At 44.9% G+C, this 22,552-nt stretch overlaps 1 protein-coding gene and 1 long non-coding RNA gene across 2 annotated transcripts; one reads left to right on the forward strand and one right to left on the reverse strand.

The window, feature by feature from the left end:
* The first annotated feature begins 395 nt into the window (after positions 1 to 395).
* Positions 396 to 19,630, forward strand: LOC132206181 (uncharacterized). Its single transcript, XR_009442893.1, has 3 exons — positions 396 to 487; positions 11,623 to 11,653; positions 19,089 to 19,630. It is a non-coding gene; the product is annotated as an uncharacterized LOC132206181 (long non-coding RNA).
* afg2b (AFG2 AAA ATPase homolog B) lies at positions 5,664 to 22,470 on the reverse strand. The gene is made up of 8 exons (XM_048563170.2): positions 21,348 to 22,470; positions 20,804 to 20,989; positions 20,032 to 20,190; positions 19,667 to 19,876; positions 19,057 to 19,287; positions 13,867 to 13,995; positions 9,364 to 9,486; positions 5,664 to 5,945 (listed from the first exon to the last, which is right to left on the reverse strand). Exons 1-8 carry the CDS (start codon positions 22,410 to 22,412, stop codon positions 5,793 to 5,795), a joined length of 2,256 nt encoding a protein of 751 aa, XP_048419127.2. The 5' UTR covers positions 22,413 to 22,470; the 3' UTR covers positions 5,664 to 5,792.
* Between the last annotated feature and the right edge of the window lie 82 nt (positions 22,471 to 22,552).

Genomic DNA, 22,552 nt, shown 5'->3' on the forward strand with positions numbered 1-22,552 from the left:
TGTCAGGGCAGAGGGGCTGTCGGGAAGGCGAGTGAGGCGCTATTTAAATACTTAGCGCGAGGCCAACGGTCCTGTCGCGCATCAGAGAGCGGCGGGAGCCGGGCGGAAGTGATGTCAGGGCAGAGGGGCTGTCGGGAAGGCGAGTGAGGCGCTATTTAAATACTTAGCGCGAGGCCAACGGTCCTGTCGCGCATCAGAGAGCGGCGGGAGCCGGGCGGAAGTGATGTCAGGGCAGAGGGGCTGTCGGGAAGGCGAGTGAGGCGCTATTTAAATACTTACCGCGAGGCCAACGGTCCTGTCGCGCATCAGAGAGCGGCGGGAGCCGGGCGGAAGTGATGTCAGGGCAGAGGGGCTGTCGGGAAGGCGGGTGAGGCGCTATTTAAGTAGGTGTGATCTCGGCCCCAGGTCCTACTCGGTATGTCCTCCAACCCAATTAGGCCTCCACAGACTCACAGTCAAAAAAAACAAGGGTTGTGGGAAGTGCTTGGTGAGTAAAGTGCAAGTCTTAGGGTGAGGAGTTTTCGGTGAAGAGGCTCAGTGAGGAGATTACGCCACTGTTGAAGAGGTGAAGACATGACTGCAAAGCTGATTCAGTGTGCTGCGCGCATGATGTGATGCTTATGGCTCCTATAGCTGTGGAAAGTGTGAACACATTCAGCTTCTGAAGGAGGTTGTGGCACTGAAGAAAGAACTAGATGACCTCTGCCTCATTCATGAAGGCTGATTACTATCTAAATGGAGTCAAGTTAGGTAAAAGGGAAGTACAACGAGATCTAGGTGTTCTTGTACATCAGTTAATGAAAGCAAGCATGCAGGTGCAGCAGGCAGTGAAGAAAGCTAATGGCATGCTGGCCTTCATAACAAGAGGAATTGAGTGTAGGAGCAAAGTGGTCCTTCTGCAGTTGTACAGGGCTCTGGTGAGACCACACCTGGAGTATTGTGTGCAGTTTTGGACTCCAAATTTGAGGAAGGACATTCTTGCTATTGAGGGAGTGCAGTGTAGGTTCACGAGGTCAGTTCCCAGAATGGTGGGACTATCATATGTTGAAAGATAGGAGTGACTGGGCTTGTATACACTTGAGTTTAGAAGGATGAGAGGGGATCTGATTGAGATGTATAATGAGTTTTGAGAAGATTTGTAGCTCAGGTTGAGTTTCTGGATGGGAGTTTGCTCGCTGAGCTGAAAGGTTAGGTTTCAGATGTGTCGTCACCATTCTAGGTAACATCATCAGTGAGCCTCTGACGAAGCGCTGGTGTTATGTCCTGCTTTGTATTTATCTGTTTAGGTTTCCTTGGGTTGGTGATGTCACTTCCAGTTCTTTTTCTCAGGGGGTGGTAGATTGGCTCCAAATCAATGTGTTTGTTGATGGAGTTCTGGTTGGAATGCCATGCTTCTAGGAATTCTCGTGCATGTCTCTGTTTGGCTTGTCCTAGGATGGATGTGTTGTCCCAATCAAAGTGGTGTCTTTCCTCATCTATATGTAAGGATACGAGTGATAGTGGGTCATGTCGTTTTGTGGCAAGTTGATGTTCATGTATCCTGGTGGCTAGCTTTCTGCCAGTTTGTCCAATGTAGTGTTTGTCACAGTTCTTGCAAGGTATTTTGTAGATGATGTTCGTTTTGCTTGTCTGTATAGGGTCTTTTAAGTTCATTAGCTGCTGTTTTAGTGTATTGGTGGGCTTGTGGGCTACCTTGATGCCAAGAGGTCCGAGTAGTCTGGCAGTCATTTTGGAAATGTCTTTGTAGGGGAGAGTGGTTATGGTTTCTGGGCCCGTTTTCTGTTTGTTTGGGTTTGTTGCTGAGGAATCGGCGGACTGTGTTCATTGGGTACCCGTTCTTTTTGAATACACTGTATAGGTGATTTTCTTCTGCTCTTTGTAGTTCCTCTGTGCTGCAGTGTGTGGTGGCTCGTTGGAATAATGTTCTAATGCAGCTTCGTTTGTGGGTGTTGGGATGGTTGCTCCTGTAGTTCAGTATTTGGTCCGTATGTGTTGTTTTCCTGTAGACGCTGGTTTGAAGTTCCCCATTGACTGTTCGCTCTACTGTGACATCTAGGAATGGCAGTTTATTGTTGTTCTCCTCCTCTTTTGTGAATGTTATGCCAGTAAGGGTATTATTGATGGTCTTGAAGGTTTCCTCTAATTTGTTTTGTTTAGTGATGACAAGGGTGTCATCCACGTAGTGGACCCAAAGTTTGGGTTGGATGATTGGCAGAGCTGTTTGTTTGTTCGAGTCTCTGCATTACTGCCTCTGCTAAGAACCCTGATATCAGAGATCCCATGAGTGTACTGTAGGTTTTGTTATTGAAAGTGAAGTGGGTGGTGAGGCATAGGTCCACTAGCTTGATGATGTTGTCCTTACTGATGAGGTTGGTGTCTGGTGTATGTGTCTTTGGTTCTTCTAATAGTGTAGTCAGTGTTTCTTTGGCCAGGTTGATGTTGATGGATGTGAACAGGGCTGTTACGTCAAAGGAGACCATTATTTCATCCTCTTCTATCTTGGTGCCTTTGGTGTTCAGGAATTCTTGGGTGGAGCGAATGGAGTGGTGGCAGTCTTCTACACATTACACAGATCCGGCATAATCTCGATACTCTTTATGCCTTGGCTAATAAAGGCAATTATCCCACTGACCCTTATAATCACTTTTTATCCACCTATTTTGCTATCTTAAGGGATTGATGTACATACACACCAAGGGCCCTCTGATCCTCAGGGCTCCCCAGGGACCTACTGTTTTTATCATGGATTCCCTTGCTTTATTTGTCCTGCCCAAGTGCATCATCTCACATTTATCCAGAATTAATTCCATTTGCCACAGAGATTGTAGCGTCTCTTATCAAATCTATGCTCTCTGCCCGTGATTAAAGTCTTTCAAACTGACAATTTTTATGCTCCCAATTTTGGCCTGGAATTACTCAGGACCCTAACTCATTTTTTAGCATGTTTTCTTAATATTTGCCCTTCAAGGTTCCCATGACAGTTTGTGGCTTTCACCAGAATCTCAGATTTGCAATTACCGCTTTTTCTTCCCTCAGTGTATTCTATCTTCCTTTATTTTGATGCTCTCTGACCATCCCTCTTCAAAGAAGGCTGTTTTCTTAGACCAGTGGTGTGACCTCCACCACCACCTCCTTTATTTCAACCTCCCTCTCATCTTGGTCTGGTAGGATATGTGGAGAAAAAAATGAATTTACTGTTTCGAGTCTAGTGACTCTTCATCAGATGAAGTGTCTTCACCTTCTGCACAGTCACTGGACCTGCACAGTTAACTCTGCTTTCTCTCCACAGTTGCTGTCAGACCCACTGTGTTTCTCCAGTAATTTGTTTCTGATTTCCAGCACCCACAATTCTTTGCTTTATTCCTCCCTATCTGGATTTGCAAATACCCACAAACCAAGGTTAAAGGCTCGTTAAATGCAGCCAGGTCACAAATCAACTACAATGCAACTGAATGATGAACACAGATAAAGGGCTTCCTCTGGTTTCTATGTCCAACATAAAACTCTGATTTGTAGACTAGATCAGCAGTTTGCTGCTGCACTGATATTTCTGCTTTCTCTATATCTTGGCAATTTCAAAACAGAGTATTTACAACATGGGCAAGAAAATGGAGTTTGTGGGAGCCAGGAGATTTGGGGAAGAGGGGTCGTGGGAAGAAAAGAGCCTTTAGCAAGAAAGGTTGAGGAGCTAAATCACTAAGTGAAAACATGTTCCAATCACCATTCTGCAACAAGTTCTGTACTGCTGCTGCAGTGCACTACTTTGGGCGCAGGGGAAATTGATTTCTGAGAAAGGGGTCCACTAGTTGCTCAAGTGACAAAACTGCAAAGCATCCAACAAGATGGAGATGGAATATGGCTTCAACAGTCAAAACAAAATCTAAATTTTAACCTCAGTATAACTAGCATTTGAAATTGATCCTTCTCTGATGGCCCATGAGCCCTACCCCCCCTCTCCCAAGCTGATTGACTGAAACCCATCTCTGCAGCTTTACCCCAATCTTACGATCCTTCACTCTGGCCAAATGACACACTGTTTTCTGGATTGCACTTTTTTCACTCCTTCCACACTACAACTAGGGACACAACCCTCAGCTACATTTCCCCTAAACCCAGTTAGATCTTTTATCTACCATCAAAAACAAACACAAAAATCGCTCGATAACTGGCAGGCACTTCTCTCAACTCCTCTCTTGTAGATTGGGGCTAATATCAGGGTGTGCTTTGGAATATTATCTGCAGCATGCAGCTGGATCCATTAATTCAAAATCACAAAACTAGTCAGAAGGTTCTCGTGTATCAAATGCCACCAATCATACTTTAGTCATAACAAGGTCAGCACACATCCAGGAATGGAAAACACAATAATGCTGATACTAAACCCTCTCATACTCATTGCTTCAGGCTTTGCTCACTGATGACTGTGATCAAATATCTTCTCATCTTACATTAAATAAATAATCACAACAGGTTGGCACCTCTCCATCTTGGCTATAATAGGTCATGTTCTGCTCTGGTCGTCATGGTGTAATGACGAGCATGCTGGTTTCTGAACACTGCGATCTGAGTTCAAGTCTGGAGGGAGCCTGTTTCTTTGGGGCTGCAGCTGTTCACTTAATATATTAATGATCTGGATGAAGGGACTGGGGGCATTCTGGCAAAGTTTGCCGATGATACAAAGTTAGATGGACAGGCAGGTAGTACTGAGGAGGTGGGGAGGCCGCAGAAAGATTTAGACAAGTTAGGAGAGTGGTCCAGGAAATGGCTGATGAAATTCAATGTGATCAAATGTGAGGTTTTGCACTTTGGAAAAAAAAATACAGGCATGGACTATTTTCTAAATGGTGAGAAAATTAGTGAAGCAAAAGTGCAAAGGGATCTGGGAGTGTTGGTCCAGGATTCTCAGGATTAACTTGCAGGTAGAGTCAGTGATTAAGAAAGCAAATGTAACGTTGTCGTTTATCTCAAGAGTATTGGAATATAAAAGCAGAGATGTGCTTCTGAGACTTTATAAAGCTCTAGTTAAGCCCCATTTAGAATACTGTGTCCAATTTTAGGCCCCACACCTCAGGAAGGACATACTGGCGCTGGAGCGTGTCCAGCAGAGATTCTCACAGATGAGTTAGAGTTTAGAAGGTTGAAGGGAGATCTAATAGAAACTTACAAGAAAATGTATGGCTTAGAAAGGGTGGATGCTGGGAAGTTGTTTCCGTTAGGTGGGGAAGACCAAGACCTGTGGGTACAGCCTTAAAATTTGAGGGGGTCAATTTAAACAGGAAATGAGGAGACATTTCTTCAGCCAGAGTGTGGTGGGCCTGTGGAATCCATTGCCATGGAGTGCAGTGGAGGCTGGGACATTAAATGCCTCTAAGGCAGAGATTGATAAATTCTTAATCTCACAAGGAATTAAAGGGCTACAAGGAGAGTGCAGGGTAGTGGAGTTGAAATGCCCATCAGCCATGATTAAATGGCAGAGTGGACTCAATGTGCCAAATGGCCTAACTTCCACTCCTATGTCTTATGTTTGTGCTGTAGCTGCCTTTACGCATGTGATATGTAGGAGTCAGCATTTATTGCCTGGTCTTAGTTGCGCTGGGGATGGTGGTGGTTACCACCTTGAACTGTTGCAGTTCATATTTGTTAATCAGATGGACACATTCCAGTTTATTGATGTTCAAGAGACTCTATTAAAAGGAAATATGCATTTACATAATATAATTACATTTCTACCTATTTTGGTTCTTCAGCCTTGTGGAATTAGTAGCTACTTCTTGATTGTAGTGAAAATCACGTTATTCCTGAGCCACGGTAGAAAATAAATGGTGATAGAAGTGTAACTGCTGGCCACTTAAAGAGGGTTTTAAACTCTGAAGACATTTGAGAAAGTGCTCATGTTTCACAGTTGCAACATCCAGTCCATTTTCTTGAAGAGCCAGCAAAGCAGCCTGTGGAGCAAGCAACAAAACAAAAAGCTTCAGTTGGAAAGTGACAATAGAGACAAGGCACGTGACACTGCCTGACACCTGCCCATTCCTTCAGCAGAGTAGAATTTAAAGGTCAATTTAGTTCAAGCTGAGTATTTTCTCTTCACTTATGGGACATGGCCATTGATTTCCCATCCCTAGTTATCCCTGACAGGGTGGAGCTGCCTTCTTGGACCACTGCAGTCCAGGTGCTGTACGTAGATGCAAAATCAATTTTTTTGGGAAAAAAGTGGTAATAGGGAACAAAGACATGGCAAAGGAATGAACAGATACTTTGCATCTTGGTAAAGACACCAGCAGTGTACCAGAACTTCGAGTCTTGAGGCAGAGGTTAGTGTTGTGGCCATCATGGAGAAGGTGAAGACAGATAAATTCCTGGATACAATGAACTAAAACCCAAGGTTTCTGAAGGAGATACCGAGGAGATCGCAGCAGCATTGGTGGTGATCTTTCAGCAAACAGTAGGGTCAGGAAGAGTCCCAGAAGACTGGAAAATGGCTAATCTAATAGCATGTGTCAGAAGCGTGGGAAGGAGACAGAAGATGGGAAATTATATGCCAGTTCGCCTGATCTCTGTTGGTAAGATTTGAAAGTCCATTACTAAGGATGAGATGACAGAGTACTTAACTGCATGGTTAAAAAAAGGGCTGAGTCAGCCTGACTTCAAAGGGAGGTCATGCCCGACAAATCAGTTTGAATTCTTTGAGGCAAGGAGCAAATTATACAAAGGACAACCAGTGAATATGATCTATTTGTGCTACACAGAAATAAGATGACATAAATGGTGTTAGGGGCATGGTCATGACATGGATAGAGGATTAGCTGACTGGCAGAAGGCACAGTGGGAGGGATAAAGGCGTCTTTTTCAGGATGGCAGCCAGTAACTAATGAAGTGCAGCAGAAGTCAGTGTTGGAACCATGTTGTACATTAATGATCTGGACGAAGGAACTGACAGCATTATTGCTAAATCTGCAGCTGATATAAAGACAGATGGGGTGGGGGGGCAGTAGTGTTGAGGAAGTAGGGAGACTGGAGAAGCACTTGGACAAGCTAGGAGAGTGAGCAAAGAAGTGGCAGATGGAACATAATGTGGAAAAAAGTGTGAGGTTACACACTGTCAGAAAGTAATCTATACTTTTTCGTCCTAACAGAAAAAGGCTTCAGAAGTCTGAAATAAAGGGATTTTAGGAATCCTAGTTTCAGGATTCTGTTAAAGTTAATATACAGGCTCAATTGCAGTTCAGAAGTTAAACGCAATATTAGCATTCATTTCTGTGGAGCTGGAATGCAAGAGCAGAGACGTACTGCTGAGGCTGTAAGATTCTGGTTGGATCATGTTTGGAATATTGAGAGCAGTTTTGGGTCACATACCTAAGGATGAATGTACTGGCTTTCGAAGGGGTCCAAAGAAAGTTTACTAGAATGATCCTGGATGAAGGGGCTTATCATACAAGAAGCAGTTGAGGTCTCTGATACTCGATGGAATTTACAAGCATGAGGTTGGGGGGCAGGGAGAAGGATCTCATTAAAACAGAGATTACTAATCACCCTGGAAAGAATAGATGTGGAGAAAATGTCACCAGCAGTGGGACAGACTAGGAGACAAAGGCAAAACCTCAAGATGAAAGGACAAGAGAACTGGAGGGGAGTAGGAATTTCTTTACCTACACAGCAGTGAATCTGTGAAACTCACTGCACACAATACCATGGAGGCCAAGTTACAGAGTGTCTTTAAGATAGAGATAGATTCTTGATTAGTAAGAGGATCAAACATTATGGGAGCGGGCAGGACAACAGGATTGAACAACATATCAGCCTTGATTGAATAGCCTAATTCTGCTGCTATACCTTAGTCTTGGTGCTGTTAGGGATGGAATTCAGGATTTTGATGTAGTGACAGTGAACAATGGTTTATTTCCAAGTCAGAATGATCAGTGGCTTAAAGGAGAACTTGCTCAGTGGTGTTCTTCTATTCTTGTAGAACTAAGTGGTTGTGGGCTTGGAAGGTTCTAAGGAGCTTTGGCAAACTTTTGCAGTGTATCTTGTAGATAGTACACAATGCTGCTGAGCATTGATGGTGGAGACAGTGGATATTTCTGAATGGGGCACCAAGAGGGCTACTTTGTCCTGAATGCTATCAAACGTCAAGTATTGTTGGAGCTGCACCAATCTGGGAAAGTGGGGAATTTTCCTATTATACTCCCAACATGTGCCTTGTAGATGGCAGACAGGCTCTGGGGAGTCAGGAGGAGAGTTACTCGCTGCAGTATTCATAGCCTGTGACTTGTTCCAGTAGCCAGTGTTCATATGGTGAGCCCAGTGAATTTCTGGTCAATGGTAATCCCTAGGATATTGATAGTGGGGGATTCAGTGATGGTAACACTACTGAATGTCAAGAGGCAGTGGATAGATTTATAATATTGGAGACGGGTATTGTCTCACAAATGTCAGCCAATGTTACTTATCACTTTTTAGTTCAAGTCTGGATGCTGTCCAGACTTTGTTGCATTTAAACACTGACTACTTTAGTATCTGACTAGTTATGAATGTTGCTGAATACTTTAAGGAAAGGTCATTGGTTAAGCAGCTGAAGATGGTTAGGCCTAGGAACTACCCTGAGGAACTCCTGCAGGGACATCCCAGAGATGGGATGACTGACCTCCAACAACCACAGCCATATTCCTGTGTGTAAGGTGGACTCTAACTACAGGACAGTTTGCTGATGTGCCCCTGCAATTCCTATTAATCCCAGTTTTGCTGGGGCTCCTTGATCCCCCACTTCGTCAAACACAGCTTTGATGCTGAGGGCTGTCATTCTCACCTCACCACTTTAGCTCTTTTGTCCACGTTTGAACTAAGTGGCCCTGGCAGAACCCAAAATGTGCAAACAGGTTATTGCTTAGCAAGAGCTGCTTGATAGCACTGCTGATAACATGCTTCCATCACTTTACTGATGATCAAGATTAGGCTGATGGGTGATAATTTGCCTGAATTTCACGTACAGGATGCACACAGGCAATTTTCCATATAGTCATGTAGATGAACAGTACATTGCTGTACCAGATTAGTTTGTCAAGGGGAGCAGAAAGTTCTGGCGATGACAGTCGAATTTTGTCATAGCCTTTACTGAGGTAATAGGTGTGCATCACCTCAAAATGTGGCATAATCAATCCATGTTTTCATGACTTTCAAATTCCAAAGCACTGTGCATTTCTACACAATAATGCTTTTTCAGTTTTAAACCCTGTGACAGTCACATTCAATCTTGAGGCCTAGTATTAATCTGTCACTAACTGCTGACAGGACAGCATGAACAAATCCAGATCTTTGGATTCCTGCACCAAGAGTCCGCCAATCTCAGACAAACACTTCACTCACCTCTTTGCATAAATTTTGTATATCTGCTCCAGTAAAGCCAGCTGTCTCAGCTGCCAGCCTCTCCAACAATACATCATCCAGTGGAGTTTTGGAAGTACAAATCCTTAGTATCGAAAGTCTGGTCTGTTTTTTAAAAAAAAAACCTGTTACTAAGCGGAACATACACAAATGACTGCTTCAGAAAACAAACATTTTCTAAGGAGTACAAGCAAAAAACAGATTATCTGGTCATTCTCAACTGCTGTTTGCAGAAGTTTGTTGTGCAATGGTTAAAAGAATTGCTAACGAGATGAGAATATCACTGGCTGGGACTGCATTTATCCCCCATCCCTAAATGTCCTCAGTTGTGGTGATGAGCTGTCTCCAACTCCAGCAGTCCTTGGGGTGTATGGATACAGTCTACCTCTTGACTGTATGGCACTCCTGTGCTGAATCTGCCAACCTGACGGGACAGCATAACCAAGCGATCAGTGACAAATTGGGACCAATTCATATTAATGCCATTTTAACCGACACATCAGGATGTTGCATGTCTAATGAGGTACAACTTTCCCTATTTTCCCTCAAATGATAGTGAGGAGAACTGTGATTCAGTGAGATAGCAGGCCAGAGTAGAATGTGGTTATTTCCATTTCTTAGGACTATGCCAGGTGGCTTGTCTGGTCTTCATTCCTTTTGTTTTGATACAAGGCAGGCAACATGGTTTTACGCTTGGAAGACCATGTCTCTCAAGCTTCACAAAGTAACGAAGAGGATTGCTGAAGGCAGAGTGATGAACGTGATCTCGATGGACTTCAGTAAAACATTTGACAAAGTTCTGCATGGTAGAACCGGTTAGCAAGGCTGGATCACATGGAATACAGGGAGAACTAGACATCTGGATACAGAACTGGCTCAAAAGTTGGTGGTGGTGGTGGAGGGTTGCTTTCAGACTGAGACCTTTGACCAGTGGTGTGCTACAAGGATCAGTGCTGGATCCACTGCTCTGTGGCACTGACAAGTTATTTGAATATGAACACAGGAGGTATGGTTAGTAAGTTTGCAGATGACACCAAAATGGGAGGTGTAGTGGACAGTGAAGAAGGTTAGCTCAGAGTACAATGGGATCTTGATCAGATGGGCCTTTGGACTGAGGAGTGGCAGATGGAGTTTAATTTAGTTAAATGTGAGGCACTCCATTTTGGAAAGGCAAACTGAGGCAGGACTTGTACAAGAATCGCACGATCCTGGGGAGTGCTGCTGAACAAAGACCTTGGTGTGCAGGCTCACAGTTCTTTGCAAATGGAGTCACAGGTAGATAGGAGAGTGAAGAACATGTTTGGTATATTTGCCTTTATTGGTCGGTGCATTGAGTACTGGACTTGGGAGGTCCTGTAGCAGCTGTACACGACATTGGTTAGGCCATGATTGGAATACTGTGTTCAGTTCTGGTCTCCCCCGCTATAGGAAGCATGTTGTTAAACTTGAAAAGGTTCAGAAAAAAAATTTAAAAGGATGTTAACAGGGTTGGAGGGTTTGAGTTAGAGGGAGAGGCAATATAGACTGGGTCTGTTTTCCCTGGAGCTTTGAAGTCTGAGAGGTGACCTTTATAAGCAGTTATAGAATCATGTGGGACATAGGTAGGGTGAGTAGGCAAGGCCCTCCACCACCACCTCCTCCCCCGGTGTGGAGGATCCCAAAGCTAGAGGGCATAGGTGAGAGGGGAAAAAAGATGTAAAAAGGGACCTAAGGGGCAGCGTTTTCACACATAGGATGGTGTGTGTATATGGAATGAGCTGCCAGAGGAAGTGGAGGAGGCTGGTACAATTACAACATTTAAAAAATACCTGGATGCATATGAGGAGGAAGCGTTTAGAGGGATATGGGCCAAAGGCTGGCATCTGGGAAAAGATTAATTTAGATATCTGGTCAGCATGGCCAGGTTGGACTGAAGATTCTGTTTCGTGCTGCACAACTATGAATCTGAGATACTTGCTATGCCCCTGTACAGGGCAGTTAAGATTCACATTACTGTGGATCTGGAGACACATGCAGGCCAGGTAAGGATGGCAAGTCTCCTTCCCTGAAGTGAATCAAATAGACCTTTACACTAATCGACAATGATTTCATGGTCTCTAGTAAACAGGTTAAATTAATACATCTGTAATTAAAAATTTAATTTCACCATGTGGTGGGGATTTGAAGCTTTGAAACAGCATTAGCCTGGGTCTCTGCACTATCAAGACCACTGACACACAGCATTCCCTTGTTTTTCAGCAGCAGCAGTGCAAGCCAGAGTGCCGACGCGAAGGTAAGTGAGGTAATATTTGGGCGGTTGCTTTACCCAAAATACTTAGGAAATGTCTCCCACCCATCATCCTCCCCTAACCAAAAAACAAATCTCAAGCACTGATTTGGTAGGATTACTTCTTTTAATTTTTTTTCCCATTAATCGGTGTGTGAATTTAGAACAGAGGAATGGGTACCAGGGCAGTTGCATGCTCCTCCTGTAGAATGTGGAAAGTAAGGTTCACTAGTAGTGACCCCACTAACTTCATCAGCAGGAAGTGCACCCAAATTCAGCTCCTCTGAGACTGCGCAAGGGAGCTGGAGCTGGATGAACTTCGGAGCATTCGTGAGGCTGAGGGGTTAATTGAGAGGAGTTACGGGGAGAGTCCTGTACCTCAGGTTCAGGAAAAAGGTAAATGGATTACAGTCGATCCACATTACAGGCTTTAACTACCCAAATATTGACTGGAAACATGGGTTGAGTACTTTTAGATGGATCAGTTTTTGTCCAATGTGTGCAGGAGGGTTTCCCAACACAGTATGTAGATAGACCATGAGGTGAGGCCACTTTGGATTTGGTTCTGGGTAATGAACCAGGCCAGGTGTTAGATTTGGAGGTAGGTGAGCACTTTGTTGATAGTCACCACAGTTTGGTTATGTTTACTTTAGCAATGGAAAGGGATAGGTATATACTGCAGGGCAAGAGTTATGGCTGAGGGAAAGGCAATAATAAGGCGAATAGGCAAGATTTAGTTTGCATAAGATGGAGAAGGAAACTGCAGGGGCTGGGCACAATTGAAGTGTGGAGCTTGTTCAAGGAACAGTGAATGCGTGTCCTTGTTAAGTATGTACCTGCCAGGCAGGGAGGAAGTGGTCAAATGAAGGAACCGTGGTTTATTAAAGTTGAAACTCTTGTCAAGAGGAAGGAGGCGGCTTATGTAAAGATGAGGCACGAAGGCTCAGTTAGGGTGCTTGAGAGTTACAAGTTAGCCAGGAAGGACCCATAGAGAGAGCTAAGAGGAGACAGGAGGGGACATGAGAAGTCTCTGGTAAGCAGGATCAAGGAGAACCCTGAAGCGTTCTATAGGTATGTCAGGAACAAGAGAACGACTAGAGTAAGATAAGGGCCAGCTAAGGACAGTAGTGGGAAGTTGCACATGGCGTCCGAAGAGATAGAGGCACTAAATGAGTATTTTTCGTCAGTATTCACACAGGAAAAAGACAATGTTGTTGAGGAGAATACTGAGATACAGGCTATTTAGACTAGATGGGATTGAGGTTCACAAGGTGGTGTTAGCAATTCTGGAAAGTGTGAAAATAGAAAAGTCCCCTGGTCCGGATGGGATTCTCTGGGAAGCTATGGAGGAGATTGCAGAGCCTTTGGCTTTAATCTTTGTCGTCATTATCTTCAGGAATACTGCCAGAAGACTGGAGGATAGCAAAATGTTGTCCCCTTGTTCAAGAAGGGGAGGAGGAATAATCCTGATAATTCCAGACCAGTCAGCTTTACTTTGGTTGTAGCTAAAGTGCTGGATAGGATTATAAGAGATAGGATTTATAATCATCTAGAAGAGATGAATTTGATTAGGGATAGTCAACATGGTTGTGTGAAGGGTAGGTCGTGCCTTTGAGAAGGTGACTAAACAGGTGGATGAGGGTAAAGCAGTTGATGTGGTGTATATGGATTTCAGTAAAGCATTTGATAAGGTTCCTGGCAGTAGACTGTTGCATAAAATACGGAGTTATGGGATTGAGAGTGATTTAGTGGTTTGGATCAGAAATTGGCTAGTTGGAAGCCGCCAGAGTGGTTGTTGATGAGAAATGTTCATCCTGGAGCTCAGTTACTAGTGATGTACCACAAGGATCTGTTTTGGGGTCACTGCTGTTTGTTCAATTTGATTTGACTTTTCCTTTTTATATTATTTAAAGAAGCTGTTGCTGTCTGCCTTGATACTACTTGCAAGCTTATCCTCAAAGTTGATCTTCTCCTTTTTTCCCTTGCTGCATTTCAACAGTGACTACACTCCAATGCAGAGTAATTTAGGATGTCTTGAGTGCCTTGAAGGGCTCTGTTTTAAACACAAGTTTTTTTCTCATGAGTATGTTTTGTTGTTTTGTGACAAAAATGAATACAGCTGAAAGCACCAGAATGTAGGCAGTATCTGCTTACTGAGCCCTCAGCACCAAGATGCACAGTAATAGGGTGTGAGTGATTAACTTCAAGCCCAAACTTACATTTGCATCCGGAGATGGGACAGAGATGATTTGATCAAATCTTCCAGGTCGCAACAAAGCATCATCGATTAGGTCTGGCCGATTTGTAGCTGCCACTACGATCACATCTTTGTTATAAATCTCCTGAAACTTTAAACAAAATAAACTATTTGGCTCAAACTGGATGCTTGAGAAAAACTGTTGGAATGTTAAACAATGTATGCAATTGTGGACACTGGGGATAGAGACCACTTTTGTTCCTCAAACAACACTTCAATAACAGTCAAAAGAAGCAAATTGGGTAGACAGGAGTCTCCTGTTTACTGTTATAAATGATTTATATCAGATTAATCAAATCAGGAATTAGTTTAGCTTTAAAGAATCCTGTTGTGAGGTGTTGTGGGAGCAGTTTTGTTCCCATCTACATCCGCATAACATTTGAAAGTTTGTTCATATCTGCTGGAAACTGTGATCAGAGTTATCATTTTGGAACAGCCTGAGCAACATACAAATACTATATTTCTTGTTGCATTGTTTGTCATCAGTATACTCACTCACAACTTTCAACTAGTTTAGAAAAATGTAACATTTGGCTCAATAATTGACTGCTTGGCGGCAGTTCAAGCATGATGCAAGCAGAAGTGCGTTAAGTATTTACTTACATCACTTGATAGAAAAGTGAAATAGGACATGATCAGAATAGCCCATAAACTTTGAGTGGAGCCTGGGGATATCCATCTATTGAGAACTCTGACTTATCCACAAGGTCAGGAGTGTGGGAAATTCAGCATGCCACCAGTTTATATCATGAACACTTCCAATCTAACTTGAACATTTTGACCTAGAGATGTTACCAATTAGAAGATGCAGGCCATTCAGACCAGAGGCTGCTCCATCAACAATATCTTGGAAGATCTGATTTTGAACTTGAATAAACATTCCTGCCTACCTCATAACTTTCCACCACTTTTGCCCCCAGCCCCCTTGCTTAATAAGAATGTAACTACTGCTACCTTAAAAATATTCAATAATGTTAAGTGTAGGGCAGGCTTGAGTGGGCCCAGCAGCGCAGGCTCATGGCAGCAGCAAAGGAGAGTTTCAGCCTCAGCAGCATTTGTATTAACAAGGTGATCATAGCATCAACTCATGGCTGCTGCAGTGAAAGGCTGCCAGCAGCATCTGCACCCAGCACAGATTCATGGAGGTGGTCACTGGTGATGCGGGTTTAGGCCCAGCACAGCACCTGGCGGCAGTGAGGTGGGTCCAAAGCAGATTCACAACGGTGGAAGAATTGGGTTTAGGCCAGTGCAGTAACCAGCAACATCAGTGAGGACACAGGGGAGGCCATCAGAGGAATGGTGGTGCCAAAAAGTGCGAGTTTCATTCCAGTGGCAGCATGGCAAAGGGGTCTCATAACTGGCCACCAGGCCCATGACTGAATACTTAATGAGGAGGACTGTAAAGTTGGACACTATTCCTTCATTTTTATCCCTTCGTATTCTGTGTTTTGGTTTATTTATGTATTTTAAGATGGCACCAGAGCGTGGCAACACTAAGCAAAATACAAGTAAAAAGGTGTCAAAACAAGATGCACATGACAATAAATAAAATCACATCAAATTAATGAGATCTGCAGACATCAATACAAGTGTCCTGGAAATTCCATAATGGTCATTGCTGCCAGTTACCAGGGTAGACTGAATCCAGCATCAGTATACGGAGAATAGCATGTGCTAATTTTCACTGCAGCTATTTGGCAGAAGTAACATTTGATTTGAGTTTGTGGTGATGAGACCAGATCCCACATTGCACTTCAACCAACCAAATCAAATTAATTGCCTCAAATATCTGAGAAATAGGAGTACTGCCATAATTATTACAATTTAAAAATCAACCAATAAAGGACACACTGAACAGTTCCTTAGACATTATTCATTTTCACATCTAAAGTCATTTACAAGTCAGTTTTTTAAATAAAAAACACAAATAACCCTTTCAGACTGAAACCTTCCAACCTTTTAGGTTTTTGCTCCTTTAAACTAAACTTCATGCTTAAGCTGCAGGAGAAGTGGGAAGTGGTCCCAAGCTTGTGCTACAGCCATGGATCCAGCCAATGATGGATTCTGAGTGAAGATTTTACTGCCTAGCAGAACACTAGAGCCTGAAGCAAACTACAATAGTGTGCAAATAACCTTGACTAGTCAAAAAGTTAAGAAAAGAGGGGAGGCAATGGCCTAGTGCTATCACTGGACTGTTAACCCTGAGACATTGTGGGGACCCAGGTTTGAATCCCAGCACGGCAGATGGTGGAATTTGAATCCAATAAATACCTGGAAGTAACAGTCTAAAGACAGTGAATCCATTGTCAATTGTTGGAAAAGCCCATCTGGTTCACTAATGTCATAGAGGTAAGTAAGTGCCATCCTTACCTGGGTCAGGCCTACATGCAACTCCAGACCCACAATTTGGTTAACTCAACTGCCCTGAGCAATTAGGGATGGGCAATAAACGCTGTCTAGCCAGCAATGCCCTCATGCCATGAATGAATAAAAACTCTCCATGCCAAAGGTTATGAAATTTATAAATGAGGAACTCTCCTTGTGGTAAATCAGCCGTGAAGAAGGAAATTCTCTAATCTGCTATCAAACATGAGTTTTGTCAGAAATCATTCCCTAATTGGCCAGTTTTACCACAGCTTGCATTAGGTGCAACAGGCAGAATGGTCCCTTCAGTATTGTATTATTCTATTACTCCAATCCTTCCTTTTTTACAGTTTGGTTAAAAGTTTCAAAATTGATTTTTTCCAAGCTATCGGTCTATCTTATTCATTTCTATACTGATTCAGTGATGTCTGAAACTGGTTTTACACTCAGCTATACAACTGAAACTTAGCTCAAGGAAAGTATCTCCAAACATTGTTGACATTTCCCAGAGTGTAAGTATTGAGCTCATTAATTCTCAATTCATGATAGTTTTGTGCAGCTGTCATATCTACTGTCACTGCATTAACAGTGAACCAACAGCACTGATGGGTCATCACAATTTCTTCAATATTATCTTTTGCAATGGTATGCTGGAATGTCCCATCATTGAGGAGAGGGTATCTGTGGAACTGCCGCCTCCAGTGAGTTGTTTAATTCGTCACCATAATTCAGAACTGGACTAACAAACAATATACAAATGATACCAATGACAAGTGTGTATGAATCATTGGTAGATTTGTATATCTCACAAAAAGGTGGGAAAGGCAAGTAATGATGATGATGACACAATGGGAGATTGCAGAGGGATATAGTTGTTATGAATAGTCACTCGTTAAAGAGTATGATCATCAACCCAGCAAATTGTGTGTCTCTGGCTCAATGGGTTCTTCTATGGCTGACGAGCTCAAACCTTGAGCTGCATTACTCACACATCTGGCAGGTCTTCTGGTAGGCAGAATTGGTTCCGGGCATTACTTTCTCTGGTTCATTTTCCAGAAAACTGATGCTATCAAAAAAAAAATTATGACCCTTCATACAGGAACTTTGTCCAAGTCCATTTCTTCTGACTGTGGGTTTCCCATCCGCAGACATCAATGTTGCATTTCTTGGGGAATAAAAGCCTTCAAGGACTCGTTGAGATGCTTCCATTGTGCCCCTCTTGTTCTGGTGTTTTCCTTGAATGAGGAAAAGATGATCTACTTGGGTAGTTGGGACTTAAACTTGTAGCCAGCCCAGCAACATCAGTTTGACCCCAATGCTTATGCTATTTGGCTGTATGTTGTTAGCACACTTGTCCTCGCAGCTGATGTGGAGAATCGGCTTCAAAACAGCATTAGTAGGACCTCAAGGGCCTTGAGGTGGTATTTATACATAGCCCATGTTTCAGAACCACACAGAAGAGTCAGAAAGATGGCTGCCTAATACACAAGAGTCTTAGTAACAGCACAGATGTCATGATCATTGAAGACTGTCATCACTAGGTGCCCGAACTGAACTGTTGCCTTGATGCTGGGGAGAGGACAGCGGGCTCTGCAGCATGGAGGGGGAAGAGTTGTCCCAGCTATTCAAAATGGCAGCTGCGGCACAATAGGCCCATCCGCTCCAGGCTGGCCACATTCTTTTCTTCACCTCCCTGATGTCATGGTGATGCTGGAGCAGTCTGACTGAAGCAGGGACTCCTGGCTTTGTGGGCCCGATGCATGGATTCCTGGAATTGGCAGATTGGAGACTCCTGCCTGCAGTCAGTCCGGAGTAGGGTACTACAGCCATGTTTGGGACCCCAGTCAATGCAGGTGAATTCTTTTTAAGTACTTTCTTCTCATTCTTTTATGTCTCAAAAATCGCACCGGATTGTGGAGACAAAACACTTTTCACTAAATTGCCCTAGATGTGACAATAAAAAAAACCTAACTCGCACAAAACTAATTTAACATCCTGAGATAATGGGAACTGCAGGTGCTGGAGAATCCAAGATAAAGTGTGAAGCTGGATGAACACAGCAGGCCAAGCAGCATCTTAGGAGAACAAAAGCTGATGTTTCGGGCCTAGACCCTTCATCAGAATTTAACAACCTCATTGCTGAGTGTATGATACTTCAACAGTTCTTTGAAATGTTCTCTCCAAAGGCTGATGTTTATTGTCTCTCAAAAGATTTCTAACCTTACTGCACACTAGTTTGAGGCCAAGGGTGTTGGATGGATATAAACAGGTTAAGCAAATGGACAAAAACTAAGCACTTGGAATAAAATCTGAGGTAGCGCACTTTAGCAGAAGGAATAGGATAACTGCAAATTATTTAAATGGAGAGAGACTACATAAGTGATTTGGCATCTTCATACATGAATCACAAAAATCAAGCATCCAGGTTCAGTGGCTAATAGGGAAGGCATATGGAATACTGGCCTTAATTTAAAAGGGAACGGAACAATAAAATAGGGAAGCCTTGCTACAACTATACAAGATACCAGTTAGACATCACCTGAAATACTGCGAATAGTTTTGATTCTATTATCAATGAAAGATATACTGGTACTGGAGACAGTCCAGGGTACACTCACTGGGTTGATTTCAGGTATACAGAGTCTGTTGAGGAGAGGTGTTAGGTTACTCCTATAGTCAGTTTAACATAACTGAGATGATCTTATCGAAACAAATCCCCTCCCCCGCCTCACTCCACTGAAATCATCCAGCACCAGCACATTAAATTTTGGTCGGTTTAATCTTATACCTTTTTTGTCTGTTCCATTTGATTTCCTTCAGATGCAGGTACTTTCCTTTCTGCGTGTCTCCTCCCAATCAGTGGCTGCCCAATTCCATCCATCTCATTAAGAAGAACAGAGAGTACCCGCTCTTTAACAGAACGGCAACTTGCTTCATCAAGTGAACGTGATCCAAGGATGGAATCAATTTCATCCAGGAACAGGATGGATGGAGCTACAGCTCGAGCTTGCTGAAAAACCTGTACTTTAAACAGAACAGAATGTCAATGTGCTGGGGGAGGGGGGCAGACAGCAAACAGAACTAATATAACCAACTATCACCAAGATTTATTTTGTTCAGCTTTGATAATTAACGCTAGAGTGTTAAAGATGGGAGTGCTCACAGGCTTCAGAAAAATCTGAATTATCAAAGAAAATGGTATTTTGTGATGTTCACTGCATGACAACTATAGACATAACTGAATTGCTCAGAACAAGGGAAATAGATCTGTACAGGGTTGGTGATAAAACACATGGGCTTTGCTTTACTGAAGTACTTTGGCTAGTGTACATCTTTAAATAAGGTTACTATTAAACTTGCTGTACACGGTCTGGAGTGAACCTGTTGTAAATACACACCTGAGCCAGAATCTTTTCAGAATCCCCTACAAACGGTGAAAAGAGATCTGCCCCACTGATCGACAGGAAAGGACAGCGGCAGCTGGAGGCTGCAGCTTTCACCAGCGTGGTCTTTGCACACCCTGGGGGTCCATACAGCAGAATTCCACGAGTGGGGGTCACCCCCATCCTCTCAAATGCCTGCGGGTATAGCATTGGCCACTCAATACTCTGCAGAGAGAATGCTAACAATTACAGACTGCATTCAAGATCTGCCTCATCCATTAGAGCAGACAGCTGGGAGTGGGCGACAGCGAATTCTGAGATGGGAGGGGCTTGGGTCACAACAGCCACCTGTGTCTTTAAACCACAGCTACATTCGTCACCTGTCTCAATTTCAGTTTGACTTGTTCCAGGCCACCAATTTGATCCCAATGGACAGGTTTGAAGCCAGTAAGCCCGATGCTGCTTCTCAGACAGGAAGGCTGCACAATCTTCATTGCTTCACAGAAGTCTGCAAAGGTGATTTTCTTGCTCATTGCGTCCTTAAAGAAATCAGAGTCAATAATTACAAAGAGAAATTTGAAATAGGAGAATAATTCCTAAAGTCTGTCTGATTAATGCAAAAATTAAAAAACAAAGCACGCCTATGAAGAGTCTCCATGCAGACACTGATCTGGCCTCAACTCACAGGAGTACAACTGTCTTCAGCACTCCCAGGTGTCCTGCTGTACAACTATGACTCTGACTTTTAGGTTAATTGAGAACGTGGCTAGTTCTGGAACAGCTCAGCAGGTCTGGCAGCATCTGTGGAGGAGAAAACAGAGTTAATGTTTGGGGTCTGGTGACCCTTTCTCAGAACCTTCACAGGAAGGGTCACTGGACCCAAAATGTTAACTGTTTTCTCCTTCAAAGATGCTGCCAGACCTGCTGAGCTTTTCCAGCAACTCCCGTTTTTGTTCCTGATTTACAGCATCCACAGTTCTTTTGTTTTTTAGTGGCTAGTTCTGCGACTGACTGAACATGGTTTATACTCAGCTAGTGTAAGTTTTTGAATAGCACAAATAAATTCTATGAGCCACCACTCCAGGCCTCACATGCCCTGGGCAGCACGGTTAACACACCCCACGGCCTTGCTTCTTTTGCTCTTTTTAGTACCTGAGAGCTGCGCCTCACAACCTGCAGAGCAGCCTCTCGACAAAGGGCTGTCAGATCAGCACCAACGTAACCACTTGTAGCTTCTGCCAGCCAGGACAGATCAACATCAGCCCCAAGAGGCATTGATGAGGTGACTACTTCCAGAATGGATCGGCGCTGCGACGTCGTTGGAACCCCGATTACAACCTGTAAAGGCAGTTAAAAGGCAGACTCAGTCTTTCAGATTCAGTAAATTATAAAAATCGCCCATTAAGGATTTAGTTGCATAAAAATCGCCTACATCTGACTTTGTGCTCCTGGAAGTGTTTCACTTCTCCACGTCAGGTCTGACTCTCTCAGCCTTCCTCATCCTTAATCTGTCTCTCTGCCCCCCACCCAAACCCCCAGTCTCTCTCCTCCCTCACCCCTACCCCGCGGGTACCTCTCTCTCTGGCCTAGGGGTTCGTCTCTGCCCTGCCCTGCCCTGGTGTCTACCATTCTTCCCTCAAACCAGGATCTCTGTCTCCCAAACCCTGACTACTGGCCGATTCAGGAAGGCAGGCACCTCTCGGTCAAAGCGGCCGGGTCGCCTCAATGCGGGTTCCAAGGCTTCGGGGCTGCTGCTGGCGGCTACCACGACAAGGCGAGTGCGAGGCTCCAGGCCATCCATCAGAGTAAGGAGCTGGGCCACCAGGCGGTCCTCAGGCCGGCTCCCAGCCGCCGCCCTCCGGGGGAACAGCGACTCAATGTCGTCGATGAAGACGATGCAGGGCCCGGCCCGAGCCTGGGCTTCGGCCTGGGCGAAGAGACAGCGCAGCCTCTGCTCGCTCTCCCCCGGCCGGGAGCCCCGGAGGGTAGCGGGGGAGGCGAGGATCAGTGGAGCGGCCAAATCCTGGGACACGGCGCGCAGCAGCGCCGTTTTCCCCACCCCCGGAGGCCCAAGTAACAGTAAACCCCGGGGGCACGGCAGACCGAGGCGGTTCAGGGCCCGCGGGAAACGAAGCGGAAGGTTCAGCATCTCCTGGAGCGGGGCAGCAGACAGCTGCAGGCTGCCCAGGTCCAGGCCCCTTCCTCGGGCTCGGAACTGCTCCAGGTTCAGCCGCTCCGCCACCTCCAGCTGGGTCCCGGGGCCCAGGACGCCAACGCTGCCGGGACACAGCTCCGGCTCTACTGCGGCCACATCCAGCAGGAACAACCCAGGCCAGGCCGCGGCCTCCGGCTCTACCGTAACCACAAACCCCGGGCAGAGGAACAACCCCCTCAGCAGCTCCTTCAGCAGCAGCTGTGCCACCACCGGCCCGGGCCCGGGTCCATGTGACTGAACAGCCCGCACCCGGACCCGCCTCAGTTTAACACAGGAGAGGGGCTCTAGGTGCCCGAGGCCCAAGCTCAGGCCCCGGCAAGGTCTCTCTAACAGCCCCGGACTCACGCATTTGCAGTCGAGCTGCAAGAAGCCCTCGGCCCGGTCCGCCCGTGGCCAAGCAGAGCACAGAGCTGAGCCTCCCGGTAAACAGACCCGCAGTGGTGCACCCAGGCTGAGGCCCAGAGCGGTTAAGACCCGTGGCCCAAGACGGCAGCGCTGCGAATCCCGGTCCCCAAAGTCAGCAGGGAGCAGGAGCAGCTCGGCCATTACCGACAGAGCTCCGCCCACTAGCACCAGGGACACCGCCCCTGAGCATGTCTCCGCCCACTGACACAGAAGACACCGCCCCTGAGCATGTCTCCGCCCACTGACACAGAAGACACCGCCCCTGAGCATGTGTCTCCGCC

This window comes from Stegostoma tigrinum, chromosome 33 (genome assembly GCF_030684315.1).
Source record: "Stegostoma tigrinum isolate sSteTig4 chromosome 33, sSteTig4.hap1, whole genome shotgun sequence".
NCBI lineage: Eukaryota > Metazoa > Chordata > Chondrichthyes > Orectolobiformes > Stegostomatidae > Stegostoma > Stegostoma tigrinum.